Source organism: Mirounga leonina, unplaced genomic scaffold (assembly GCF_011800145.1).
Source record: "Mirounga leonina isolate KUSES-001 unplaced genomic scaffold, KU_Mleo_1.0 Mir_154, whole genome shotgun sequence".
Taxonomy (NCBI): domain Eukaryota; kingdom Metazoa; phylum Chordata; class Mammalia; order Carnivora; family Phocidae; genus Mirounga; species Mirounga leonina.
In genome coordinates, this window is record NW_023270389.1 from 6,417,535 (window position 1) to 6,440,633 (window position 23,099).

The following is a 23,099-nucleotide window of genomic DNA, read 5'->3' on the forward strand; positions in this document are numbered from 1 at the left end:
AAAATAATTGAGTAAACCACTAAGCATTGAAGATACTTAAATAGTAGTGAAAGATTCCCTCCCCTCTTCACCAGAGCTTCAAACTCACTTTTGTATAAGAGTACTAATAGGGCGCCTGGGTGGCTCAGTTGGTTAAATGACTGCCTTCGGCTCAGGTCATGATCCCAGAGTCCTGGGATCCAGCCCCACATCGGGCTCCCTGCTCAGCGGGAAGCCTGCTTCTCTCTCTGCTTTTGCCTGCCACTCTCCCTGCTTGTGCTCTTTCTCTCTGTCAAATAAAGAAATAAAAATCTTAAAAAAAAAAGTACTAATAAATTTTCAAGCATCTGATCATCCTTACCTCACAGAGTTGTAGCAGAAAAGAGAAAAAGGAAAGCCTGCTTCATTTACTTTATATGATTAGTATACCCATGATTCAGTAAATTATAGTTCTGTTTGGCTTTTGAGTTTTAATGCAAAAGTCTTAAATGAAGTGTTAACTTACTAAATCCATCAGTTTATTGAAAAGAATACAGCATGATCAAGTGAAGCAATGGAAGGGTGGTATAATATCAGCAATTTTATTAATCTAATTCACCTCTATAATGGAATGAAGATAAAAGGAATGTGACTATTTCAGTAGATGCAGAAACAAATCACTTAATAAATTTCAAGGCATTTTAAGTTTATTTTTAAGTTTATTTACATAACTCTACACCCAATGTGGGGCTCAAAGTCATGGCCCCAAGATCATGAGTCACAGGCTCTTCTGACCGAGCCAGCCAGATGCCGCAAAACATTTCTGATAAAAACTAAAATAGTCATCTTAAAGGCTACAACAAACATGGTGCTGCAATGGAGAAGGTTTCTATACATTCCATGCAATATTGGGACCCACACAAGAATGCTCACTTTTATGACTACTGTTTAATGTATGCTAGAGGTCCTAGCAATCAAGTAAACATGGTAAATAGATGCATAAGTGTTGAAAAAGAACAAAGTGGTATTATTTACAGCTGACAAAATCATTGACACAGAATTTACAGTTTCATTTACAATAGGATCAACAGGTAAACCAGTAGATCTAATGAGAAAGGAAGCATTTTGCCACTGCCAGAGATGCTAGAAATGTAATAAAATATAAAACAGAATTTATAACAACTAAAAATAGGAATTAATCTAAGAGAATATACCAGACTTCCATGGTAAAAATTTGTGACTCCATTAAAGAACAAAAAAGATGACCTGAATAAACTGATGTAGCATTTTTTAAAAAGATTTTATTTATTTATTTATTTATTTATTTATTTATTTATTTATTTATTTGACAGAGAGAGAGAGGCAGCGAGAGAGGGAACACAAGCAGGGGGAGTAGGAGAGGGAGAAGCAGGCCTCCCGCGGAGCAGGGAGCCCAATGCGATGCAAGGCTCCACCCCAGGACCCTGGGATCATGACCTGAGCCGAAGGCAAACGCTTAACGACTGAGCCACCCAGGTGCCCCCTGATGTAGCATTTTTATGCACGGGAGAACATCACAAGAATGTCTATTTTCCCTAATTGCAAATTCATTCAAAATCCCATCAAAACGTTTGGAGCAACGTAATGTATTTATACTAAAATGTATATGGAGGAACCAATATCCACAAATAACTCAGTTGGTTTGAAAAATAAGAGAGGTTACCTGTCCTCCAAGACAGTAAGATGCTGCAAAGCCAGAGGATTAGAACCGTTGTGATATAAAGGAGGAACTGTAAACTAGAGGGGGAGATGATTTATGAAGCAGGGTGAAGTGGGAAAACGACTTTAATATATATGGAGAAATACAAAGTTGGAAATACCTCTTACCATATACAAAGGTTAACCCTGGATTCATCCTTCATTCAAGAAATATTTATTGAACACCAACTACGTGTGAAGGGCTTTTCTAGATACTGGGAATGTGTCCGTGAAAAATGCAAAAGTCCTTGCTGTCACTGGAACCTTAACCGCAGGGAGTAAATGTATAAAACCCAGGAAAACAAAATGTAGGAGACTTTTTTTCATGATCTTGGAGTGGGGAAGGGCTTATTAAACAAGAGTCAAAAAGCACTTGATGGGTTTGACTACGTCATCATTAAACATGAACATACTTTATGACCCTATGGCTCAGAGAAATTCTCTTACATTTCCATAGGGAGGCTCATTCAAATTTGCTCTTCATAGTGTTGTTTCTGGAACCAACCTAGGTGACTATCTCTTTAGGAAAGGATAAGCAAACTGTGGTGGAAGGACACTACTAAATACTGTGCATCATTAAGATACTGAATTACATTACAAGAAACTGGGGTATTGAGTGAAAAAAGTAATAACATAATTGGAAGAATAGAATATTGTGTATGTAAATATAAAAGATATATATTCACAACCAATGCTGTACATTCTACAAGGGTGCATACATGTCAAGGGCATATATCAAATACTATTGAGCTGCTTCCTATGGGGGAGGGTGTGAACATTGGAATGAGAATTAGTGACAAGGGGAATAAAGATGAAATAAAACCAAAGAAAGGTCTTGTATGGATTGATGGTGATAATGAGTTAAGAACTGAGGAACGTGATTAACTTCTCAACTCTCCATACTTAAGTCCAAAAGAAAGAGAGGGGGAGAGATTCCCACTGGAATTGTGAAAAGATGGCGAACCAACCAGAAGGATTTAGCTCCCTCAGCTCCCTGAATATGGTGGCTGCATTTCACTTCTTACCTACTTGGTAGTAGCTATGGATTTCTGTGACCCAAGAACTCAAAATGGCTCACACTTTGGGACTCCAACCACAACGTCTGTTCATGTTGTCTGGAAATCTAGAGTTCTTCTCTTTAATAACTTTGGAAGATAAGTCCAGTAGGGTAAAATGAATCACTATGGTTTGAAGATAGGTAAAAGAATGGGCATGGAATTTGGTACATTCCACACTAATCAGGTCTTAATTAAAATTTTTAACTAGCAGAAAAATGCAAAAGACTTTGAACAAATTCAACAAATCCTTCAGCAATGTGTTTCCAGTCAAAATCCTGTGAATGGGCACAGCTCTATGCAGCACACTTTTCCACACTGGGGGATATGAGGGAGACCCAACCATGCTTTGGTGGCACTTAATATCTAGATGGGAAAAGGAACCACACAAAGGAGAATATCTTTAAGATGCCCACAGATATCACTGCAGTACAGAACTACATCCATGCTGCTAAAGTGGTTGGTGCATACGTGAAATTGGGCAAAACCAGTGAGAAAGTGTTTCCATGGATGTGTCTGGCAGGAAAATCAAGATTAGTAAGAAGGAGAAGAGCTAGAATGCGGGGGAGAAGGACAGGTGGGAGGTCAGGGCCCCTGCCATGACCAAGACTGGGACAGGCAGGTGCAGAGACCATGTTGGCTGTGGGAGGCTAGGACTCAGATCTCTTGCCACCCCTGTGTACATCTCCATGACCCTAGGACTCCTCCATTTGGGCTCAGCAGAGAGGCAGGAACATGTGTTTGTTTTCTAGATGAAGAAGTGGAGACCCCCGGACAGGGCAAGAGGTTTCTTCAAAGTCTCATAGCCACAGGACTGGAACTCAGGCTCCTAACTCATGGCCAAGTGTGCACTCTTCTGTATGAAGCTGTGCCTCAGATCGCTGGTCTGCAGGAGGGCATCATGGTTCAGCCCGTCCTATTCCAGGCAAGAAGAGTGAGAGGGGGGGAAAGGAGTTTCAAAGCTGCTCATGGTGTATGCATGGGAGGCAGGGATGTGGGGAATAATTTCTCTGAGGTTGGTGGACAGAATGTCTTCAGTCACCCAGACCAGGAGAGTCTGAATTGTCCCCTAGAGCTCAATCTTCCAGAACCACACCTGCAGGAGAAGCAGGGTTGCCAGTGAGAGCTGTCACCCCATCTCTTCTCTAATTGCTTTGTTCAGTCTCCTTGTCTTCAAGGCAAGACCTCCACATAGTCACTGTTACTGTTCTCTGGGGGGAAAAAAGCAGAAGACCATCCATGAGGCAAACCCGGGGGTTGCACGGACCAACCTCACTCAAGGGAAAGAAGACCTCTTCCCCAGGCACAGGAGGACCTCGATGCTACATCAGAGTGACATCTTCAAGGGCGGGTGTATCACAGGGAGCTCCCCGGGCAAAATAGGGGGGTCTCTTTATAAGTTTAGGCATCCAAGTTTCCTGCTCCAGCAGAAAACCTGTGTCTCCCTCAGAGTGAGAACATCTGAGGCTTATTCTAAGGAGGCCAAGGGAAGGGGAGGAAGCCAGTGAGCTGAGGAGAAGATGTCTCCCCTTTGGTAGCTGAAGACTTGGGGTTACCTACCAGGGCTAATCAAGTGTGGGCAGCCGGGGTGGTAAGACTCCCGCCCAGTTCTTGGGAAAGATCTTGAAAGAACTCTCCCCTTGGCATTTGTGATTATTTTATCATTGCTGGACAGATAACGGCCACAGCCCCCACCACCCTCAGCAGCTCATCTGGGTTTTCCTAAGGACTGCAGTGCGCAACGTTCCTGGGTTTCTAGCTCTGCCCCTTTTTGTGCTTTTGTTCCTATAAGTTTCGGTGGAACGTGGCCGTGGGATTACACCTGTAGCTAAATCTATAGGAAGTGACTTTGCGTGTACATGGGTGCACAGACCTTGGCAGGGGGCAGGGGGCAGAGGAGGGGTTGTTATTCTCATCATTAAAAACTCATGCTTAGTTTTGCTGGGAGGTGAGAATCTTGCCCTGGTGGCCCGGAGGGTGACTTAAGTAGACAGTAGAATGTGGGGTGATTGCAGGCTCCCTGGAACTCTGCCCTCTGCCCTTCTCCCTAGCTAGCATGTCTCCCCCCAGTGCCCTCCACCCGGCCACTGATAACTGAAATCCCTCTGCTTGGGAATGTGACCCTACGTGCCACCATGGGAAAACAGGAGTAAGCCGTAAATGTCTCAGGAAATCCGTGTTCAATTCAAACCACGTTGTAACTGACAAATACTAGAGGGATGATTTTCTGAGGGCAGGTTTCACGGGGAGCAAGTAAGCAATTGTGGCTGCTAGTGATACAATTTGAGAGGGCCTCAGTGTGGATTCTCTGCACTCAAATTTACTGGCCATCTCTCATTTTCCACCATGGCTTAATTCCATTCGGGATATATCTGGAATAATTTGTCCCCTAACACTAAATAAATGAATGCTCAGCAAATATTGAGCAAAATGTACCAGTATGGGCCTTGGGGAGGGCATCAAAGCAACTTTCTCATTTGAAAATTTTGCCTGCTTGTCCATCTATTCCCAAACCTGTGGTTCGCAGGATGGGTGTGAGGTCAGCTCTTCCAGAATGCACCGGGGACCACTCTTGCTCTCCTGACTAGCCAGGCAGAGCACTCCGTGTGTTGGCCACCTTCCGGGGCTCAAAGACACTGCTTCCCAACAAGACTGATGTTGCTTTTTTGTGGGCAAAGTCTTTTAGAGATAACACGACAGAACAGGGTGTGTATCTGTATAAATTCTACAAAGTCGGCCAGTGGAAGAAATGGGACTAAAGTTCCTTTCTGACCCCCACGTAAGAGTTTTTACCGTAAATACCATCCAGCTTTATCTGTGATCGTCTCCATCTCGGGCAGAAGCTGCCTTGCTTTATCGGATGTCCAAGGTGGACCACCAGCCCTTGATTTGGTTTCTCAAATGTGGAGATCAATTCCTTTAGGTTTGAGAAGATCTGTTTGGGAACACCTTCTACGGTCTGCCAAAATACAAGATACTCATCACCATCCACTGTATGTGCAATGTGACACCTCAAAGCAGTGGTTTGAGCCCTCAGAGCAAGGCTGCCTCTCCCTCTGCCTGTCGCTTCCCCTGTATTAAGGAATTATCACAATTTCCCAAAGCATGCACAACAAAGGAAAGAGTTCATATAAGTTGCTTTTTAGAAAATATTTTATGTTGAAATAATTTCAGACTTGAAGAAAAGTTGAAAAAATACTTTTAAAATTTTTATATATATCCTTCACCCACAACCCAAATGTTTTTTTAATTCTTTTTTAAAATTTTTATTTATTTATTTGACACACACACACACACACACACAGAGCACAAGCAGGGGAAGCGGCAGGCAGAGGGAGAGGGAGAAGCAGGCTCCCCGCTGAGCAGGGAGTCCAACATGGGGCTCGATCCCAGGACCCTGAGATCATGACCTGAGCCAAAGGCAGACGCTTAACCAACTGAGCCACCCAGGCACCCCTCACACCCCAAACGTTAACATTTATATTGTACATGTTTGCTTTTCATTTTCTTTTGCTAAATGTACATGTATATACGTGTACGATTATAGGGATACATAATACATATTCTTTTTAAAAAAATATTTTGAGATTAAGTGTGGACATGATAGCTCTTTAACCCTAAATACATCAATATTTCCCAAAAAGCAAGAACATTACATATCCACACTGCAGTGATTAAAATGAGGAAATTAGTCTTGATGTAGTACTACTTACTAATCTATAGAGCTTATTCAAATTTTGTCAGTTTGTCCTTTGTAAGAAAAGAAAAATTATACACACACACACAGGTAGATATACTTAAACATGTATGTGTGTGTGGTGTGTGTGTGTGTATGTGTTTGGGGATCACGGTATATTCTAATTTCTTTTAGATATTCACAATGAACATTAGCATATTGAAGATTCTGAGAAATCTGGCAGTGAAAAATCTGCTTAACCTTGTCTGCAAGTGTTTCAAAAAGATTATTTCAGGATTCTTTGCTAGTAAAGATTCAGTTAATATTATACTCTACTTCTTAAGCCAGAGAAATTATTTCAAAACAAAAAGGTTTTCTGCTTAATGCTCAGTAAACCAGAAAAATTAAAGAAACCCCTAAGACTGCCCATTGACTGATGCTTCCCTTCATATTTTCATACAATCGTGGAGCTCACTTGTCTTCCTACATGTTCGGACTGCTCCCCACCTTCCCATTCCGTCCCGTCCTGGTCACTGTGTGTCTTCTAATTGGATGGCGACCTCGCCTGGAGTCCAGCCTGGTGCATTTGACCACTGGGGGAACCAGGGTCTACACGTCTGAATAACAGCCTTGAATATTCAAAAACTCTCCCTATTTCCCTCAGAGAAAGACAAGGTTTACTATGGATCTGACTCTAACTCTGCATGTTGCTTCCCTTTTTAAAATGCCTCTCCATTGCCACATCTCAGGTTCAAGAGATGATCTCAGGTTCTTCTCCCCCAGTCTTTCGTTACAGGAGTTCTCATACGTTCTTACCTGTATATTGTAAAACCCATGTCTCTCTTTGAAGATTCGGTACGTGTATACGAAATTTTTAAACCTGTGGAAAGATGACTGTGTGAATCGTAATGTTCTCATATGTAAAACCAGGTCTCTTCTACCTACAGCTCTATTTTCTGCACAATGCCTTTGGCAATCTTGGGTCCCCAAAAGAAACTGATCATTTTCAGGCATTCTCATCTGTGGGAATTTGAAAGCGACAAAGGCTTGGAAATGGGAACACTTATTCTGATGGTGGAAGTCTGGGCTTGTAGCAAAGAGGATAAGGAGAGAGAATTTACTATTTCCATGGTCTTGATACTTCTCTCTAGTTTTTTCACTTAGCTCTAAGTTGATACAACATAAAAAAACACCATTGAGCCATTCCTGTATTGTTTACTAAATGATGTGTCATTGAACTTTATTAGAGATAGTTAGTGTTAATGAAAAAAAGAGAACGTTGGGAATTTCGCCCAAGGAAATGATGTATTGCTCTCTTGTTCTTCATCGGAACTGGCTCCGCTGGCTAAGTAATCTAACCAGAATCTAGATAATAGGCCCAATCTAGCAATTTCCAAAGCAAGACATAACATAAATACATTACTGTATTTCTCCAATTCCAAGATGCCATTAATTGTAAGGGATCAATTTAACAATAGCTTCCCAGGAGGAAAATGCATACATTAAATGTCTCTATCAACTGTTTAACATGTTCTGATTACCCAGAAATATTAAAGTGTAAAAAAAAGAGAGAATGAAAGACATTGATATGAGGCTCAGATTACCTAATGATCCCTCCCGCCCCATGCCCGCCCCCCCCGCCCCCCCCCCGGCCCCCTGGCCCCATGCGTGCACCTATGCCAAAGAATCATTTGATTGAATTGGGAATTTGGAAAGCAACTTAAGAGCTTTAAGGTACAGAGGATTTGATCACTGATTGTCAGGAGGCTTTGGCCATTGACTTCAAATCCCAATCCTTTTTGTGGGGGTTCCTGAGGCCAGAATAAGCCAGTGGGTGTCCCCAAATCACATCGCAAGCAACAGAACATTTCACATGAGTTTGGTGTCCACATGTGACAAAGTATCCCATATCTGGGAAGAGGTCTCAAATATTTCTTTTCAGGGGCGCCTGGGTGGCTCTGTCATTAAGTGTCTGCCTTCTGCTCAGGTCATGGTCCCAGGGTCCTGGGATTGAGCCCTGCATCGGGCTCTCTGCTCAGCGGGAGGCCTGCTTCTCCCTCTCCCACTCCCCCTGCTTGTGCTCTCTGTCAAATAAATAAATAAAATCTTTATAAAAAAATTTCTTTCACAGAAGTATCATTCAAATCGGGATCCAAACGAGGTCCATACATTGCATTTGTCTGATCATGTAGTTCTTTGAAACCCAACTATCATATGTTAAATTCTTAAATGACTTCATTTTTAATTATGTTGTTGTATTATCAGCTAAGAAAATCTCCACCAGAGGAGTATGAAAGATTAAAACAAATGGAGCTTCTATGTTAACTAGTCCAAAAGCCATATACTTCAAGTTCTAAAGACAGACATAGCTCAAATATGATCTTTTTCTTTTTTAAAAAAGATTTCATTTATTTATTCGAGAATGAGAGATTTAGGCTTATAACTTTGAACTTGTGGTTGCCCGTAACTGCGACCCTTTCATACTATGAATTTCACACATCCCATTCTCTGGTCCCCACTCCCAGATCCTTTCCTCTATTCGCTGACCGCATCAGTCCCTTGACCACAGAGCCTCCAGTCCTCTGGCCTTACCACTTTCCACTGTTCTCATTCACCTGTCTTCGTTCCCTTGGGGTCCCGACTGGTCTCACTTCCAATTGATGACCACAGACCTCCAGTGGGCTCTTGGTGCTCCAGGCAATCAGCGATTTCCCCGTTCCCTCAATAGTGATTGTACACTGTCCCCTTTCTTCGGACACCCCAAACACCTCACCTCACTAATAACTTCACAGAGATTCAAGCAGTCGGAAGAGAATTCCCAGACTCTGAGCTGCCACAGCTCTTCGCCTGTGGGCTCCCATCCTCAGCCTTTGTAACCATGCACCAACTTTGCACGCCACTCTCTGGAACAAATTCCTCTTTCACTGGGGGCCACCCATTGTCATCTATTCAAGGATATAGTTCTAGCAATTTTTTCCTCTCTCTCTCTCTCTGAGGTCATAAATTATTATTCTTTACACGACAGCCAGGGTGGCCCTTATTTAAAAATGAGAAACAGATGTTTTTTGACTTAGAGAGCTTTATTAACTTTTCCCACTTGTTCAAAAGATTTTCCCATACAGATAAATAGCATAAATATTTGTAATCTACTTGCAATCGATATGCTTTTGATTTTAGCCTAATGTATTTTGTCATTGATTCTTATTTCTTCTAATGTTTAATAAATGGCTTTAAGTTGTGTGCCCCCAAAAATGTGAGTCAGGTCATGTCCCTCCTCTGCACAAAAATATGCTCAATTTTTTTTTTTAAGTTTTACTTGTAAGTAACCTCTACACCCAACATAGGACTCGAACTCATAACCCCGAGATCAAGAGTTGCATGCTCTTCCAATTGAGCCAGCCAAGCACCCCAAATCTGGTCAATTTTGAATAAGAAAAATAAGATTGGGGTGTGTGTGTGGCAGATGGCTGTATTAACAGGTCTCAAATCTTCTTATAAAGCTATAAATAAGACAGCGAGAACTGGTTCCAGGGTAGAAAAGATATTAATGTGATAAAATAGAGAGCCCAGAAACAGACCCATATATGTCTGAAAACCTGGTATATGACAGAGCTAGCACAGCAGATCAGTGAGGAGGGATGGACTATTTGTTAAATAATAATGGTAATGTCTTAATGTGGAAATAAATAAAATCGGATCCCTACTTCACATTCTAATTGAAGACCTAACCGTGAATCAACAAAACAGTGAGCTTAGGAAAAGTAAGTGTAAGTGAACAACTTCATGACCTTGAGTTAAGAAAGGAGCTCCTACATCAAAAAAAGTACAAGCCCTAAGAAAAGATTAATAAACTCACTATATTAAAATTAAAACCTCCGATTGTCAAAATATATTATTAACAGAGTGAGAAAGTCCACAGGCGGGGAGAAGATCACCGTAGCATTACTGTATGATAAGAACACTAATGTACCATTTAAAAAAGGCTAATGAAATGTCCACTAAGCATATGAAGAGATGTTTTACTTCACTATCAATCAGGGAAATACAAATTAAACCATAATTAGATATCACTTCATACCAGATTGGCAAAGACATGAGAGTTTACTTATGGAAAATATTGGCCGTGATGTAAAGCTATAGAAAGTTCTACCTACAACTAATGGGGATGTAATTAGATACTAATGTCTTGGAGAACAATTTGGCAAAGTTTACTAACGCTGAAATGCATACAATCTGTAAACCCAAACGTGCACTTCTTAAGATTGGCAATATTGGCACAAAACTGACAATGCCAATATTATATTATTTATTAAAAAAGCAAAGATCACAGAAACTAAATATTTAGTACATTGAAACACATTTACAATCTAAAAAATCACTATATTATAAAATATTAAGTAAAAGTATAAGTTAAGGAAAATACATGAGATAAATACATATTTTCTAATATAAAAACTATCATTAGATTAGATTAATTGGGACACCTGGGTGGCTCAGTCAGTTCAGCATCCGAGTCTCGGTTTCGGCTCAGGTAGTGATCTCAGAGTCCTGGGATTGGAGCCTCACGTCAGGCTCCTAGCCCAGCGCAGAGTCTGCTTAAGACTCTATTCTCTCTTCCTCTCCCACTGCCCCTCCCCCTCCCTCCCTTTCCTCAAATAAATAAATAAATAAATAATAAAATTAATTAACTGACATACAGTATTCAAAAAACCAAATGCTCCAAATCTTATTAAATTTTCATTAACAATGAAAAATTTCAAGTAGAATAAGCCTTTTTAGTATATTTTCGACGTGAAAAAAGGGAAGGAGAGAGGTAGGGATGAAGGGAGGGGGAGGGAAGAAGGCAGGGAGGGAAGGTGAATCAGTAGGGTCATCACTGAGTTCTGAGGATTTTTTATGCAAACGTTTCCATCCCCTGGAAAAGCGTTATCTGTTGACACTGTTGGGGAATGCTAAGGACATAAAATTTAAGTTAATTCTGAGTACTTTCCTTCGATTTGTTCACCTTCAAACAACCTCATCCCTTCTTCTGCAACTTTAAAAAAATCTGTTTTGAACCTTTTGGATCTTTGTAAGAGTTGATATCTTTACTGAAAGCAGAGTTTGCCACTTAAGCCGTTAGTAATGTCAGTAGTTACGTTTCTAAGATTCCACATGCTCACTGACCGCTCTGAAATGGTCTTTATCCGAACACAAAAACAAACAGTTGAAAGGGCTCAGTTCTAATTCCAGTGTAGTTGACATACAGTGTAGTCTTAGGTTCCGGTGCACCATACGGTGCTTCAGCATTCGCGTGCATCACCGGGTGCTCATCACAAGAGCCCTCCTTAATCCCCATCACCTGTTCTCCCCATCCCCCCCCCACCTCCCCTCTGGTGACCAGCAGTGTGTTCTCTAGAGTTAAGAGCCTGTTTCTTGGTTTGTCTCTTTTTTCCCTTGTTTTGTTTCCTAAATTCCACATATGAATGAATTGAAATCATATGCCCACAAGATTGGTTGCAGATATTCATGCCAATTTCAACTGTAATTGATCTGGCTGAGTAAACAGATTGTAATGCCTCCCCGGAATGGAATACTGCTTAGCAATGAAAGGACCGAACTCTGGCGCACGGAACTATACGGATGAGTCTCAAAGTAATTATTCTGGACGAAAGAAGTCAGACAAAAAGGGCTACTACTTTATGATTTGATTTACATTAAATTCTGGGAAATACATAGACATCCATAGTGCCAGAAAGCAAGTGACGGTGCACTGGGGTTTGGGTGGGGGGTGTGGAAAGGGGAGATCACAAAGGGGCAGGAGGGTAGTTTTGGAGGTGATGGAAATGTTCATTATTTGGGCTGTGGTGATGGTTTCATGAGTGCATGCAAATGTCAAAATTCATAAAATTGTACACTTTTTATTTTATATCAATGATACCTCAATAAAGCTATAAAGATCATGACATAAAAAGGTATATGAATAGAATTTATATTTGTTCTAATATAGAAACCAAATTTAAGTTCATTTTACATTTATGATTCTTACTCTTTTCATGGTTAGTCTTGGCATTAGAGAGAAGAAAAATATTTCCTATATTTGCTGCTAGGTCTTTAGTAAACATGTGGTGGCTTGACCTCCAGCATGAGAGTGACCCACAGTGGAGGACTGCTCTGGACATGACAACAAGGAAGGAGATCCAGCCAGGCACTCAATCATTTCGAAGGTTTATAATACTTCGGTGTATTGAAATGCCTACTTTCTTGGCTATCCCATGGAAGTCTTCGACCCCATTGAAGATGTGAGAAATACACAGGGCTGGCTTATAAAGACCATTTTTAAATCTTTGGCATTACCTTTCAGTTGAGATGAAAATTTTCAGTTGGAAAAGATCAGAATAGGGGTTCCTGGGTGGCTCAGTCAGTTAAGCATCTGCCTTCGGCTCAGGTCACGATCCCAGGGTCCTGGGATGGAGTCCTACATCGGGCTCCCTGCTCAGTGGGGAGCCTGCTTCTCCCTCTCACTCTGCCCCTCCCCCTGCTTGTGTGTTCTCTCTCTCTTTCAAATAGATAAATAAAATCTTTAAAAAAAGAAAGAAAAGGTCAAAATACAGATTATCTGAGCTTCGGCCTATCTTTGAATTGTTTCACTCTTTCCAGTGGGGTTTAGCCTTACAAATGGTCATCATGTGAGGTGCTGTGCGTGGGTCTCTGTGTCCTTTCTCAGTTCACGACAAGTCCACAATTAGCAGTCAGTCTCATGCCATGACCAGTGTGGCAAGGAAACTTCTTCACGTTCGAGTTTGTAGTTTTATTTTATTTATTTATTTATTTTTAAAGATTTTATTTATTTATTTGAGAGAGAGAGCGAGAATGAGAGAGAGCACATGAGAGGGGGGAGGGTCAGAGGGAGAAGCAGACTCCCTGCCGAGCAGGGAGCCCGATGCGGGACTCGATCCCGGGACTCCAGGATCATGACCTGAGCCGGAGGCAGTCGCTTAACCAACTGAGCCACCCAGGCACCTTGATAGCCTGATTTCTAATCTTTATTATCTTTTTATTTTGTTTTATTTTTTTAAAGATTTTATTTATTTATTTGAGAGAGAGAGAGAGCACAAGGGGGGGAGCTGGAGAGGGAGAAGCAGACCCCCCGCCGAGCAGGGAGCCCGATGCGGGACTCGATCCCGGGACTCCAGGCTCATGACCTGAGCCGAAGGCAGTCGCCCAACCAACTGAGCCACCCAGGCGCCCTGTGGTTTTATTTTAAACCAAACTTTAGAAGGTCAGTTGAAGGAAATGGAATTGACTGCCCTATGATGTCAACTAGGTATTCTGCATTTCTCCAGGCCTTGACGCAAGTGAGACACGCGTCAATAAAGAGTGTTTTAAGACTTTTGGCTTCTCGCTTGTCTTGATGGGACTGTGCCTTGGTATAACCTTTGTGGCACCAAACTGTCAGTGTGTGTGAAAATGTTAAAAATTCTAGGATTTTGTCCTAAGGAGAGAGTTGGGCAAACGTTCAAAGATGTAGGCACAAAAATGTTAATCGTCTCAAGTTACATTGGGTCCATTGGACCAAGGTGGAAATAACCTAAATGCATGATTAGGTACCAGTTATGATAGAGGCAATCAATAAAAGAGTGATGTGTATTGGCTTTCTTCGATGTGGCAAGATACCAGCAATGCATCGACAAAAAACAATTCGCAAACCGTCACGTGTAACAAACCATTGGTGTGCCCATTTATATTTCCTTAGACAAGCACGGGCATATAGAGCAGTCTGGAGGCATGTGTACTGAAATATTAGAAATGGTCATCTCCATGTGGTGAAATTGAGAACACTTCTGCTTTCTTTTTTAGACCTTTCTCTACAATGGATTTTTCTAAAATAATAAAAACGCCTGAAATATCTTTTTCTCTGCGAGCTCTAGAGTCTTGCCAAAGATCTCAGAATCTGAGAGAACCGTCTTCCCCCTCCACCCCCCAGGTGTCTCCCACTCCTCCTTCTTATTGCTGTGTCCTCCTCAGTGAGGGCCCAGATTCTTCTCAACTGTGGCCTTCTGTTGGCTACAGAGAGTCCCTCCTGTCCCCTCAGGCCTGCAGCTGTGGCCCTTGAATCTCCCCACATCTACTCCATTTTGACTCTACTGATTCTAAAGGCAGACCCAGTTTCAGCTTCTCACACAAAGTCACACTGCAGAGAGAGTGGTTTGGCGCATTGGCGTTTTCTATCAGACTCTGTGATCGAGTCACATTTCCTGTCCACATTTACCACAGGCCTTTCTGCTCAATACTGTCTGCTGCTGGGCCAACTCGCTACATGACTTCTTTATTTCTAAATTTCCCCATAATGTTTTCGTTTAGGTCTGTGAAAGCATGGAAGTTGGGATGTTGCCATTCTAACGCAGCAAAGAAGAAGGGGCCACCCAGGTTGGGTGTTTCGAAAGCAAAAGGGCAGGACCCCACAGATCAGGGTCTGCTGCCAAGCCCTCGAGTCCCCCGCTTAGGCACTTCGTAACACTGTTCCAAGGTCACTACCTTGAACATATTTTAGTGGCACTGGGACATTGGTAAGAGGGGACATAATGACATGTTGACAAGTTGGGCTTGGACAAGTTACTTAATAAAAAGCTTGGTTTCTTTACCCACAAATTAGGGATAATGTCACCTACTAGAAACGTCTTTGCAAAGGGTAGATGAGATAAGGAATGTGACATGCCGACCACAATGTTTGACTCAGAGAAAGCACCTTCATGGTGGCTCTGAATGTGTAGATGCAGGAAAATACGCTAATTCTGGTGTTGTACATCATTTTGGTTTTGTTCACATAAGGTTGTGTATCAAAGCACGAACTGCTTTGTGTGACCTCCTCAGAGGAACCTTTCTCTATCCAACTTGAAGTAGCCTCTCTATCCCTCCCTGTACTCTGACCCTGTTTGGTTTTCATCATATTGTCTCCTCTTGCTGGAATGTACATTCGTGAGGGCAAGACCGACCCCTGTAGTATTCATCACTATTTCACCCACTCGGTATATGCTTGTTGAATGAATACATAAAGGTTCTACTATTCATCCTCCGAGTCCCAGTTCTGCCGAGGCTCTCCACACCTCGAGGAATGGGTCCCTCCCTCCTCTCAGTTCCCATACGCCCCAATGTGAGCGTACTCATCAGCACACACTCCAAGGTACTTTTGTCTTTTCCCCATTTATTTCTTTATTTTCCCCACTAGGCTTTGAGCTGTGTTGAAGGCACCAATTGAGTGCCCAGCATAGTGCCTGGCATATAAGAGATTTTCAATACTTGTTGAACAACTAGAATTGAATGGTCTGTACTGATCTGTGTGATAACAAAATTTCACAAGGATCATGATAATGCCCGTTTCCATGGGGGCCATTTGACCTGAGCCTTGAGCCTGAGGGTACCTGAAATGTGTCTGCCTTTCAGGGATGTGGGCAGGGAAGAGGGTGAGGCCTGATTATGGGCAGATGCCCCCCAAATATGTATTCTTCCCTCTTCATTGGATTTTATTATTATGTTTCACATTCCTTAGTGACTTTCACTTTAGAAGAACACACAAGCTGGGTTGATACTCCACAAAACAGTTGAAAATAAATGTTGATTTTTAAAGAGAATCCCAGTAGAGACTACCTACACTGAGGTCTGGATCAAGGTCTCCTGTCTCTATGACATCCCTTGCACCTTCTTTTCCCATTCACACTACTTGCTCCCACATCGCTAATTCCTCACCATCTCCCATCTGGAGACACAATGGTCTCAATCGCCATCATCCGACAGCTTTGGTGCATCCTCCATATATCAGATTGGAATTCCTAACACTCCAGTTGGGAGTTGGAGGGTTCCAGTCTTGTCACTTGCCTGCTTAGAAACCATCTACATCTCCCTGCTATCTATGGACTCATCCTTCTCAGACCCCATAATATTATCCCAAACCTACTTTTTCAAAAGCTGGTTTCCAAGCTACCTTTCAGGAACCCTGTATGATTCATGTGTGCTTTAAAACATCCTGCCTCTAGACCTCTATTCCTGCCCCCTTCCCTCCCTAACATGCTTCCCAGTGTTGAATGAATACATAAAGGTTCTATTATTCATTTCCATTTCTGTGTAATCAAATCTTACCACTCTTCCAGGTCCCAGCTCAAATACCATCTCCTCTAAGAACACTCTCCTGCTCATATTTTTGGCCCTTCAGTTTGCATAAAACTGTCTCTTCTTAAATTTATACTTCACCCTTTTCTAATTTATTTACATGCTTTGGATCTCCTTGAAAAAAAATTGCAGGTTCCCTATTGGAATCCCCCTGTGCCTAGCACAGTCTTTGAATAGATAGCAGGGATTCACTACTTTTTTATACACTTTTTTTCATTACAAAAGTCATACATGCACATATAAAACATTTAAACAGTGCAAAGTTATCGAATAAATTTCCCCAAGTCACTCTTTCTCAATTTCCCAGCTATTACAAGTTTCTTACTTATATACCTCCTAGAATTGTATAGGAATATACAAAGACCCAGACGTACTTTTTTTTTTAAACAAATGGGATCATGCTTTGCATCTTGCCTTTTTCTTACCATAGATATTGGAGGTTTTTTCATACGATATATGGATTTACCCATTCTTATTAATCAATTTGCACACACTCATGCTGTCATAAGTAAGATAAGGTAGGCTATTATTAGGTCATATAAGATAGGTGTCTTAAAAAAAGATTTTTTTAAAGTAATCTCTACACTTGGGATGCCTGGATGGTTCAGTCGGTTAAGTGTCTGCCTTCGGCTCAGGTCATGATCCCAGAGTCCCATGTTGAGCTCCCTGCTCAGCGTGGAGTCTGCTTCTACCCTCTCCCTCTGCCACTTCCCCTGCTTGTGCTCTCTCTCTGTGTCAAATAAATAAATAAAATCTTAAAAAAAAACAACACACTAATCTCTACACCCAATGGGGGCTCGAACTCACAACCCCAAGGTCAAGAGTCACACACTCTACCAACTGAGCCAGCCAAGGTAGGTTTATTTATTCACTAATAAGTGAATTTGGGGTCAAAGGTTACATCCATGCATTTTATGTTTGGGCCACATTACCACGCGAAGAGATTGTATTCACCTGTATGAGGGCATCTGCTTCCTGGCACCCTAACTTCGTCTGAGTATTTCCATAGTTTTAATTCTTGCCTATTGAACAGGTAAAAATGGTATCTCATTATTCTTCCAGTTTCTATTTCTTTAGTTATGAGTGAGATCTAGCATTTTTCCTTCCTTCTTTTTCACATTTCTGTTTCCAAGAATCTCCTTCTCTTTCCCTTTACCTAGTTTTATATTGATTTTTAAAATCACTTATTTGTTTATGAGGTTCACTCGTCCTGTCAGTTTGCTGATAGTCTTTTAAGTTGTTTTTACCAGCAGTTTTTTTTTTAATAGTGGTCAGATTCATCAGACTTTTCTTTTTTGGCTTCTGGGCTTTACATCCTGCTTAGAAAGGCCCTTCTCAACCCCAGGTATATATTTTAAAAGTTCATCATTTCTTCTTAGTACGTGTGGTTTCATGTTTAAAAAAAAAACTTATGCATTAGAACCAGTTTGAATTAATTTTACTTCAAGAAGAAAGTAATTCAGGTGTATTTTTTTGAAAGGATCAGTCAAGCACCCCAACACCATTCATGGTTGTTCATGATCATTGATGTGAAATATGCTTTTAATCATATGCTAAATTCCAATGTATTTTGCCTTATTTCTACCAGACTCTGTATTCTATTCCATTGATCTGTCAGCACCAAACTCCTTTTTTTAAGTTTTTTTTTTTTTTTAAGATTTTATTTATTTATTTGAGAGAGAGAATGAGATAGAGAGAGCATGAGAGGGAGGAGGGTCAGAGGGAGAAGCAGACTCCCTGCCGAGCAGGGAGCCTGATGCGGGACTCGATCCCGGGACTCCAGGATCATGACCTGAGCCGAAGGCAGATGCTTAAACAACTGAGCCACCTGGGTGTCCCTAAGATTTTATTTTTAAGTAATTTCCACACGTCTTGTGGGGCTCCAACCTAGAAGGCCCCAGATCAAGAGTCACATGCCAGCTAGGTGCCCTTGGTCCCCTTTTTTTTAAATAAAAAATATTTTTGGCTATTCTAGCAGGTTCCTTGTGCTCCATGTCCCACCTGAATAAACTTTATGATCCTTGAAGAAAACTTAAAAAGTTCTGTTAATTTTTTTACTGGAAACATACCAAATTTATAGATTAATTGTGGTAAACTGATATGCTTCCAAATTGAGTCCCTAATTTCATGTACCTCTTCTAGTGAGTTCCCCAGTAGGTTACTAAAGTTTTCTTCATACAAACCTTACACATTTCATAGCACATTTATTTCTGAGTATTATTACTTTTTTTGCTAATGTAAATGACCTGTTTTATTATATTTTCTTACTGGTTACTTTTTTTTTTTTAATGAAAAAGCTATTGATTTTAATTTCAATTTTACAAGCAGATACTGTTAATCGACTTTTCTTAAATTTACTTTTTAGGTTTTTTTCAATTAAATCTTAGATTTCATAGGCATAAAATCATGTCAACTGCAAATAATAATAATTTTGCATCTTCCTTTTCAATTTTTACCTTTATTTCCTTTGGCTAATTACACTTGCTCATATCTCCTGAAAAATGCTCCCTAGTAGTGCTGGTAATGGGCATCATCGGCTCATTCATGATTTTAGCAGCGATTCTCCTATGCTTCACCTGGCCTTTGGTTAAGAAAGTATCTATCTAGCTTTGTATGGCTAAGAGTGTGTAAGGGCATGCATACGTGTGTGTGTGTGTGTGTGTGTATTTAATTGAGGGATGGACGTTGAATTTTATCTAACACCTTTTAAGCAAATTTGAGCGAGTTATGCAGTTCGTCAACTTTGACCTACTAATATGTAATTAAACTACTAATTTACCCAACTTGGAACCATCCTTGACTTCTTGGAATAGACCGAATTGAGCATAGTATATTTTCTTCTTTAATGTTACTGGCTTCTGTTTTGTTAGTAGTTTCTTGAAAATGGATATTAATTGAAATTGAAATTGGTCTATAGTTTTCTTTTGTGCATGTGTCCTTTTTGGAAAAAGAAATGTTTTACCTTCATACACAGAAACTGGGGGGGAAAAAGGGAACAGAAGACAAACAACTCAAGCTAAAAATGGGTAAAGAATGTGACTGTGCAACTCTCAAAAGAAGAATTACCAACAGCTAAAATGATATGAACCGACCCCGCTCCCCCCCCCCCACCCCAGCCCCGTCATCACTGGTAACGTGAAAATTCCAACTGCTAACCCCTTCAGGCTATCTTTCTTTTACCTGCATCTCTGGTATCATACAATGAAGCAAAGAGATCTCTGCCTATTCTGTTAGTCACGACAGTCCTTTTTGTCCTCACTCTCAGAAGCACTGAAGCATATCCAGAGACACACTTGGGTTTTAATTCCACTAGCAGGTAGAAGAAAAACTTCAGTGATCTCTCCAAACAGAACATTTAAAGATAGTAGGTTCTCACTGATACCTGTTCAGGATTGTTTTCCTTCTTTTTTTTAAGATTTTATTTATTTATTTATTTGAGAGAGAGAGAGAGCACATGAGTGGGGGAAGGAGCAGAGGGAGAGGGAGAAGCAGACTCCTCGCTGAGCAGGGAGCCGGATGCCGGATGCTGGTGGATCCCAGGACCCCGGGATCATGACCTGAGCCGAAGGCAGATGCTTAACCGACTGAGCCCCCCAGGCGCCCCCCAGGATTGTTTTCTAACCGGGTCTAAACAAGCTCCTTCAGCAGAGTTGCTGCTAGAACTTCACACTGAACTCTCTGGAAATGCCAGATGCATTTTAACACAAGCAAGTCATTCGAGAAATCCAGGTATCTGTTTCTTCATCTAGAAAATGCTTATGCTGGCCTTGATAGGCTCTAAGGAGGATGAAAGGAAATGATGCATGTTGAAGCTCTTTACAAACCTAAAAGAATTTGAAATCATACTTTAAGTAGTCCGGCGGAATATATGTGAACACTTAGTCCCTCGGATTACAATTTCATAAAGGACATCTAGCCTCTTCCATAGCAACTAAGCCAACCTGTCCAGGAAAGGGCCTCTCTCCCAGGCACCTCCATGCTTCCTGCAGCCCTTCCCTTTGCTGCCACCCACCCCCACCCCCTGCCTGCTTCTGCAGAGGGTCCTGCTGGGGTGAGCAGGTGGCGCTGGGACAGACACACTCCTTGCACGCCCGTCAAGTGCTGCCTCGCTGTATCTCATTCTGCTCATTGGGGCTGCAAGGTCAGAGTGAAAAACAACTTCTTTTGCATTGGGCTATCAGGACCACACTCAGGGTAGGGGTCCAGATGTATAGAAGGTGAGACTACTCACGAGACACAGAGGCACAGAACTCCGGGCATAGACTCGCTGTCCCTTATCAGAAAGTTGCCGTCTATCCCGTCCTCCAGCAGCAGGGTCTCACAGTCTCTCTTGGACAGAGGGCCGTGGTAATAAGGCAGATCCATGGGGAGCCTGCTGGGAGCCCTGTAATCTATCTCCAAGTCTGGGGATAGCTCCGAGGAGGGCACTGGAGGAAGGGGCCAACGGGAGCCTGTGGGAGCTCCTCTTCCGACGGCTGGTGGGAGTGAGACTGAGGCGGTTCTGCGGGACTCAGGCAATCTTGCAAGATTCAGGAAATGAGAAGGGTGGGGTGATGAAGTGACCACACATGACAGCCTGTAAATGACCCTAGTGTGATTCACAGAAGTATGTGAGAGCAGTGTGAGCACATGGTAGCCTCAGTGATGCTCATGCCTGGGGCTGCAGGGCTGACGCTGGGCTCCCCGGACCTGGTTTGCAGCCCTGTATCTCACCTTAAACCCTCCATTTTTCACCTTCTCTGGCGCTGGTGTTCCTTTCAAGAGCACACCACTGCCTTTTGCTGTGATGGATGCCCACGGCCCCCTGAAGCTGCCTCTGATTATGCTATGCTAAGTTCATAACAGGTACCCAGAAAGTGTGCAGATGCTGAATGAATCCAGGTATGTCCCAGTGTAATGGAACAATTGAAAAGGTAAGACTTCCACAGGTCAAATGGCATGAAAAATGGAAGATGTTCTATTCCCCAAAATGGGAATAGAAAGCAATTGAACACAATGGGTGTGTGTCGTGGGGACAGCCTGTCCCTGGCTGAGGCTCCTAGCCATTGATGAACAAAGCCTGCTGTTAACATCTTTCAGCATTATGCTTTTTGGGGAAGGAGCTGGGGCAGGTGGGAGGGATATCGGAGTATGCAAAATTAGTTCAGGGATGTATCTCTAGGTGGAAGAAAAGAGTATGGTAGCCTTGGTTTGAATATCCTCGGGTCCTCTGAAGTTCCCATTTTGGAGGACAGCAGTGATGTGTCCCCATGAAGAAAGACGAAGAAGAGTCTATCCAGCCAGAGACGCTGAGCCCTCTTTAGACAACCTGGTATTGATGGTAAAATCCTTTTTTACCCCCTTTCTTTTTTTTCTTTCCTTCTTTCTTCCTTCCTTGCTTCCTTCCTGAGCCTTTTCTACCAAGATAGATATCTACCAGCTGATATTCTTGGGAAGGGGGGCTTCTGTCACCTGAGGGTCAGAGTTTGCCTTAAGAGTAATTTCTTTTTAAGATTTATTTATTTAAGAGAGAGAGAGAGCATGAGTGAGAGGGGCAAAGGGAGAGGGAGAGAGAATCTCAAGCAGACTCTGTGCTGAGTGAAGAGCCAACATGGGGCTCCATCTCATGACCCTGAGATCATGACCTGAGCTGAACCAAGAGTCAGATGCTTAACCAACTGTGCCACCCAAGCGTCCCATCCCCAAGAGTAATTTCTAAGGCCTCCTCCCTCTTAGCTTTATTGAGACTTAATTGACAGATAACATTGTGTACGTTTAGGGTGTACATGCGTTGATTGGATATATTTCTATATTGCAAAATGATTACCACCATACCATTAGCTAACACCTCCATCTTGTCTCCTAATTACCATTTCTTTTTTGTGATGAGAACATTTAAGATCCACTCTCTTAGCAACTTTCAAGTATGTAATACGGTATTATTAACTATAATCACCATGCTGTACATTAGATTTCCCAGAACTTATTCATCTTACAACTGTAAGTTTGTACCCTTTGAACAACATCTCCCTGTTTCCTCCAAGGCCTTTTTTTTTTAAATTAACATATAATGTATTATTTGTTTCAGGGGTACAGGTCTGTGATTCATCAGTCTTACACAACAACCAGTGCTCACCACAATACATACCCTCCCAATGTCCATCACCCAGCCACCCTATCCCTCCACCCCCCTCCCCTCTAGCAACACTCAGTTTGTTTCCTAAGATTAAGAGTCTCTTATGGGACACCTGGGTGGCTCAGTTGGTTAAGCATCTGCTTTCGGCTCAGGTCATGAGCCCAAGGTCCTGAGATCGAATCCCACATTGACCCCTTGCTCAGCAGGGAGCCTTCTTCTCCTTCTGCCTGCCGTTCCCCCTGCTTGTGCTCTCTCTCTCTCTCTATGACAAATAAGTAAAATCTTAAAAAAAAAAAATTAACCTTTAAAAAAAAGTCTCTTTTGTCTCCCTCTCTGGTTTCATCTTGTTTCATTTTTTCCTCTCTTCCCCTATGATCCTCTGCCTGATTTCTTAAATTCCGCATATCAGTGA

General features: G+C 41.9%; 1 protein-coding gene across 1 annotated transcript; it reads right to left on the reverse strand.

The window, feature by feature from the left end:
* Positions 1 to 3,518: 3,518 nt before the first annotated feature.
* SH2D1B (SH2 domain containing 1B) lies at positions 3,519 to 21,037 on the reverse strand. Its single transcript, XM_035009505.1, has 4 exons — positions 20,804 to 21,037; positions 7,243 to 7,306; positions 5,544 to 5,709; positions 3,519 to 3,961 (listed from the first exon to the last, which is right to left on the reverse strand). Exons 1-4 carry the CDS (start codon positions 20,935 to 20,937, stop codon positions 3,924 to 3,926), a joined length of 402 nt encoding a protein of 133 aa, XP_034865396.1. The 5' UTR covers positions 20,938 to 21,037; the 3' UTR covers positions 3,519 to 3,923.
* Positions 21,038 to 23,099: the final 2,062 nt, after the last annotated feature.

Excerpts from the sequence above, each read along its gene's own strand:
- SH2D1B (XM_035009505.1), bottom strand. The coding sequence starts at position 20,937 with ATGGATCTGCCTTATTACCACGGCCCTCTGTCCAAGAGAGACTGTGAG. Across the intron at positions 7,307-20,803 it reads GTTCTGTGCCTCTGTGTCTC|GTTTAAAAATTTCGTATACA; the intron begins GTGAGTAGTCTC and ends ATCTTTCCACAG. Across the intron at positions 3,962-5,543 it reads AAAGCTGGATGGTATTTACG|AGAACAGTAACAGTGACTAT; the intron begins GTAAAAACTCTT and ends TTTTCCCCCCAG.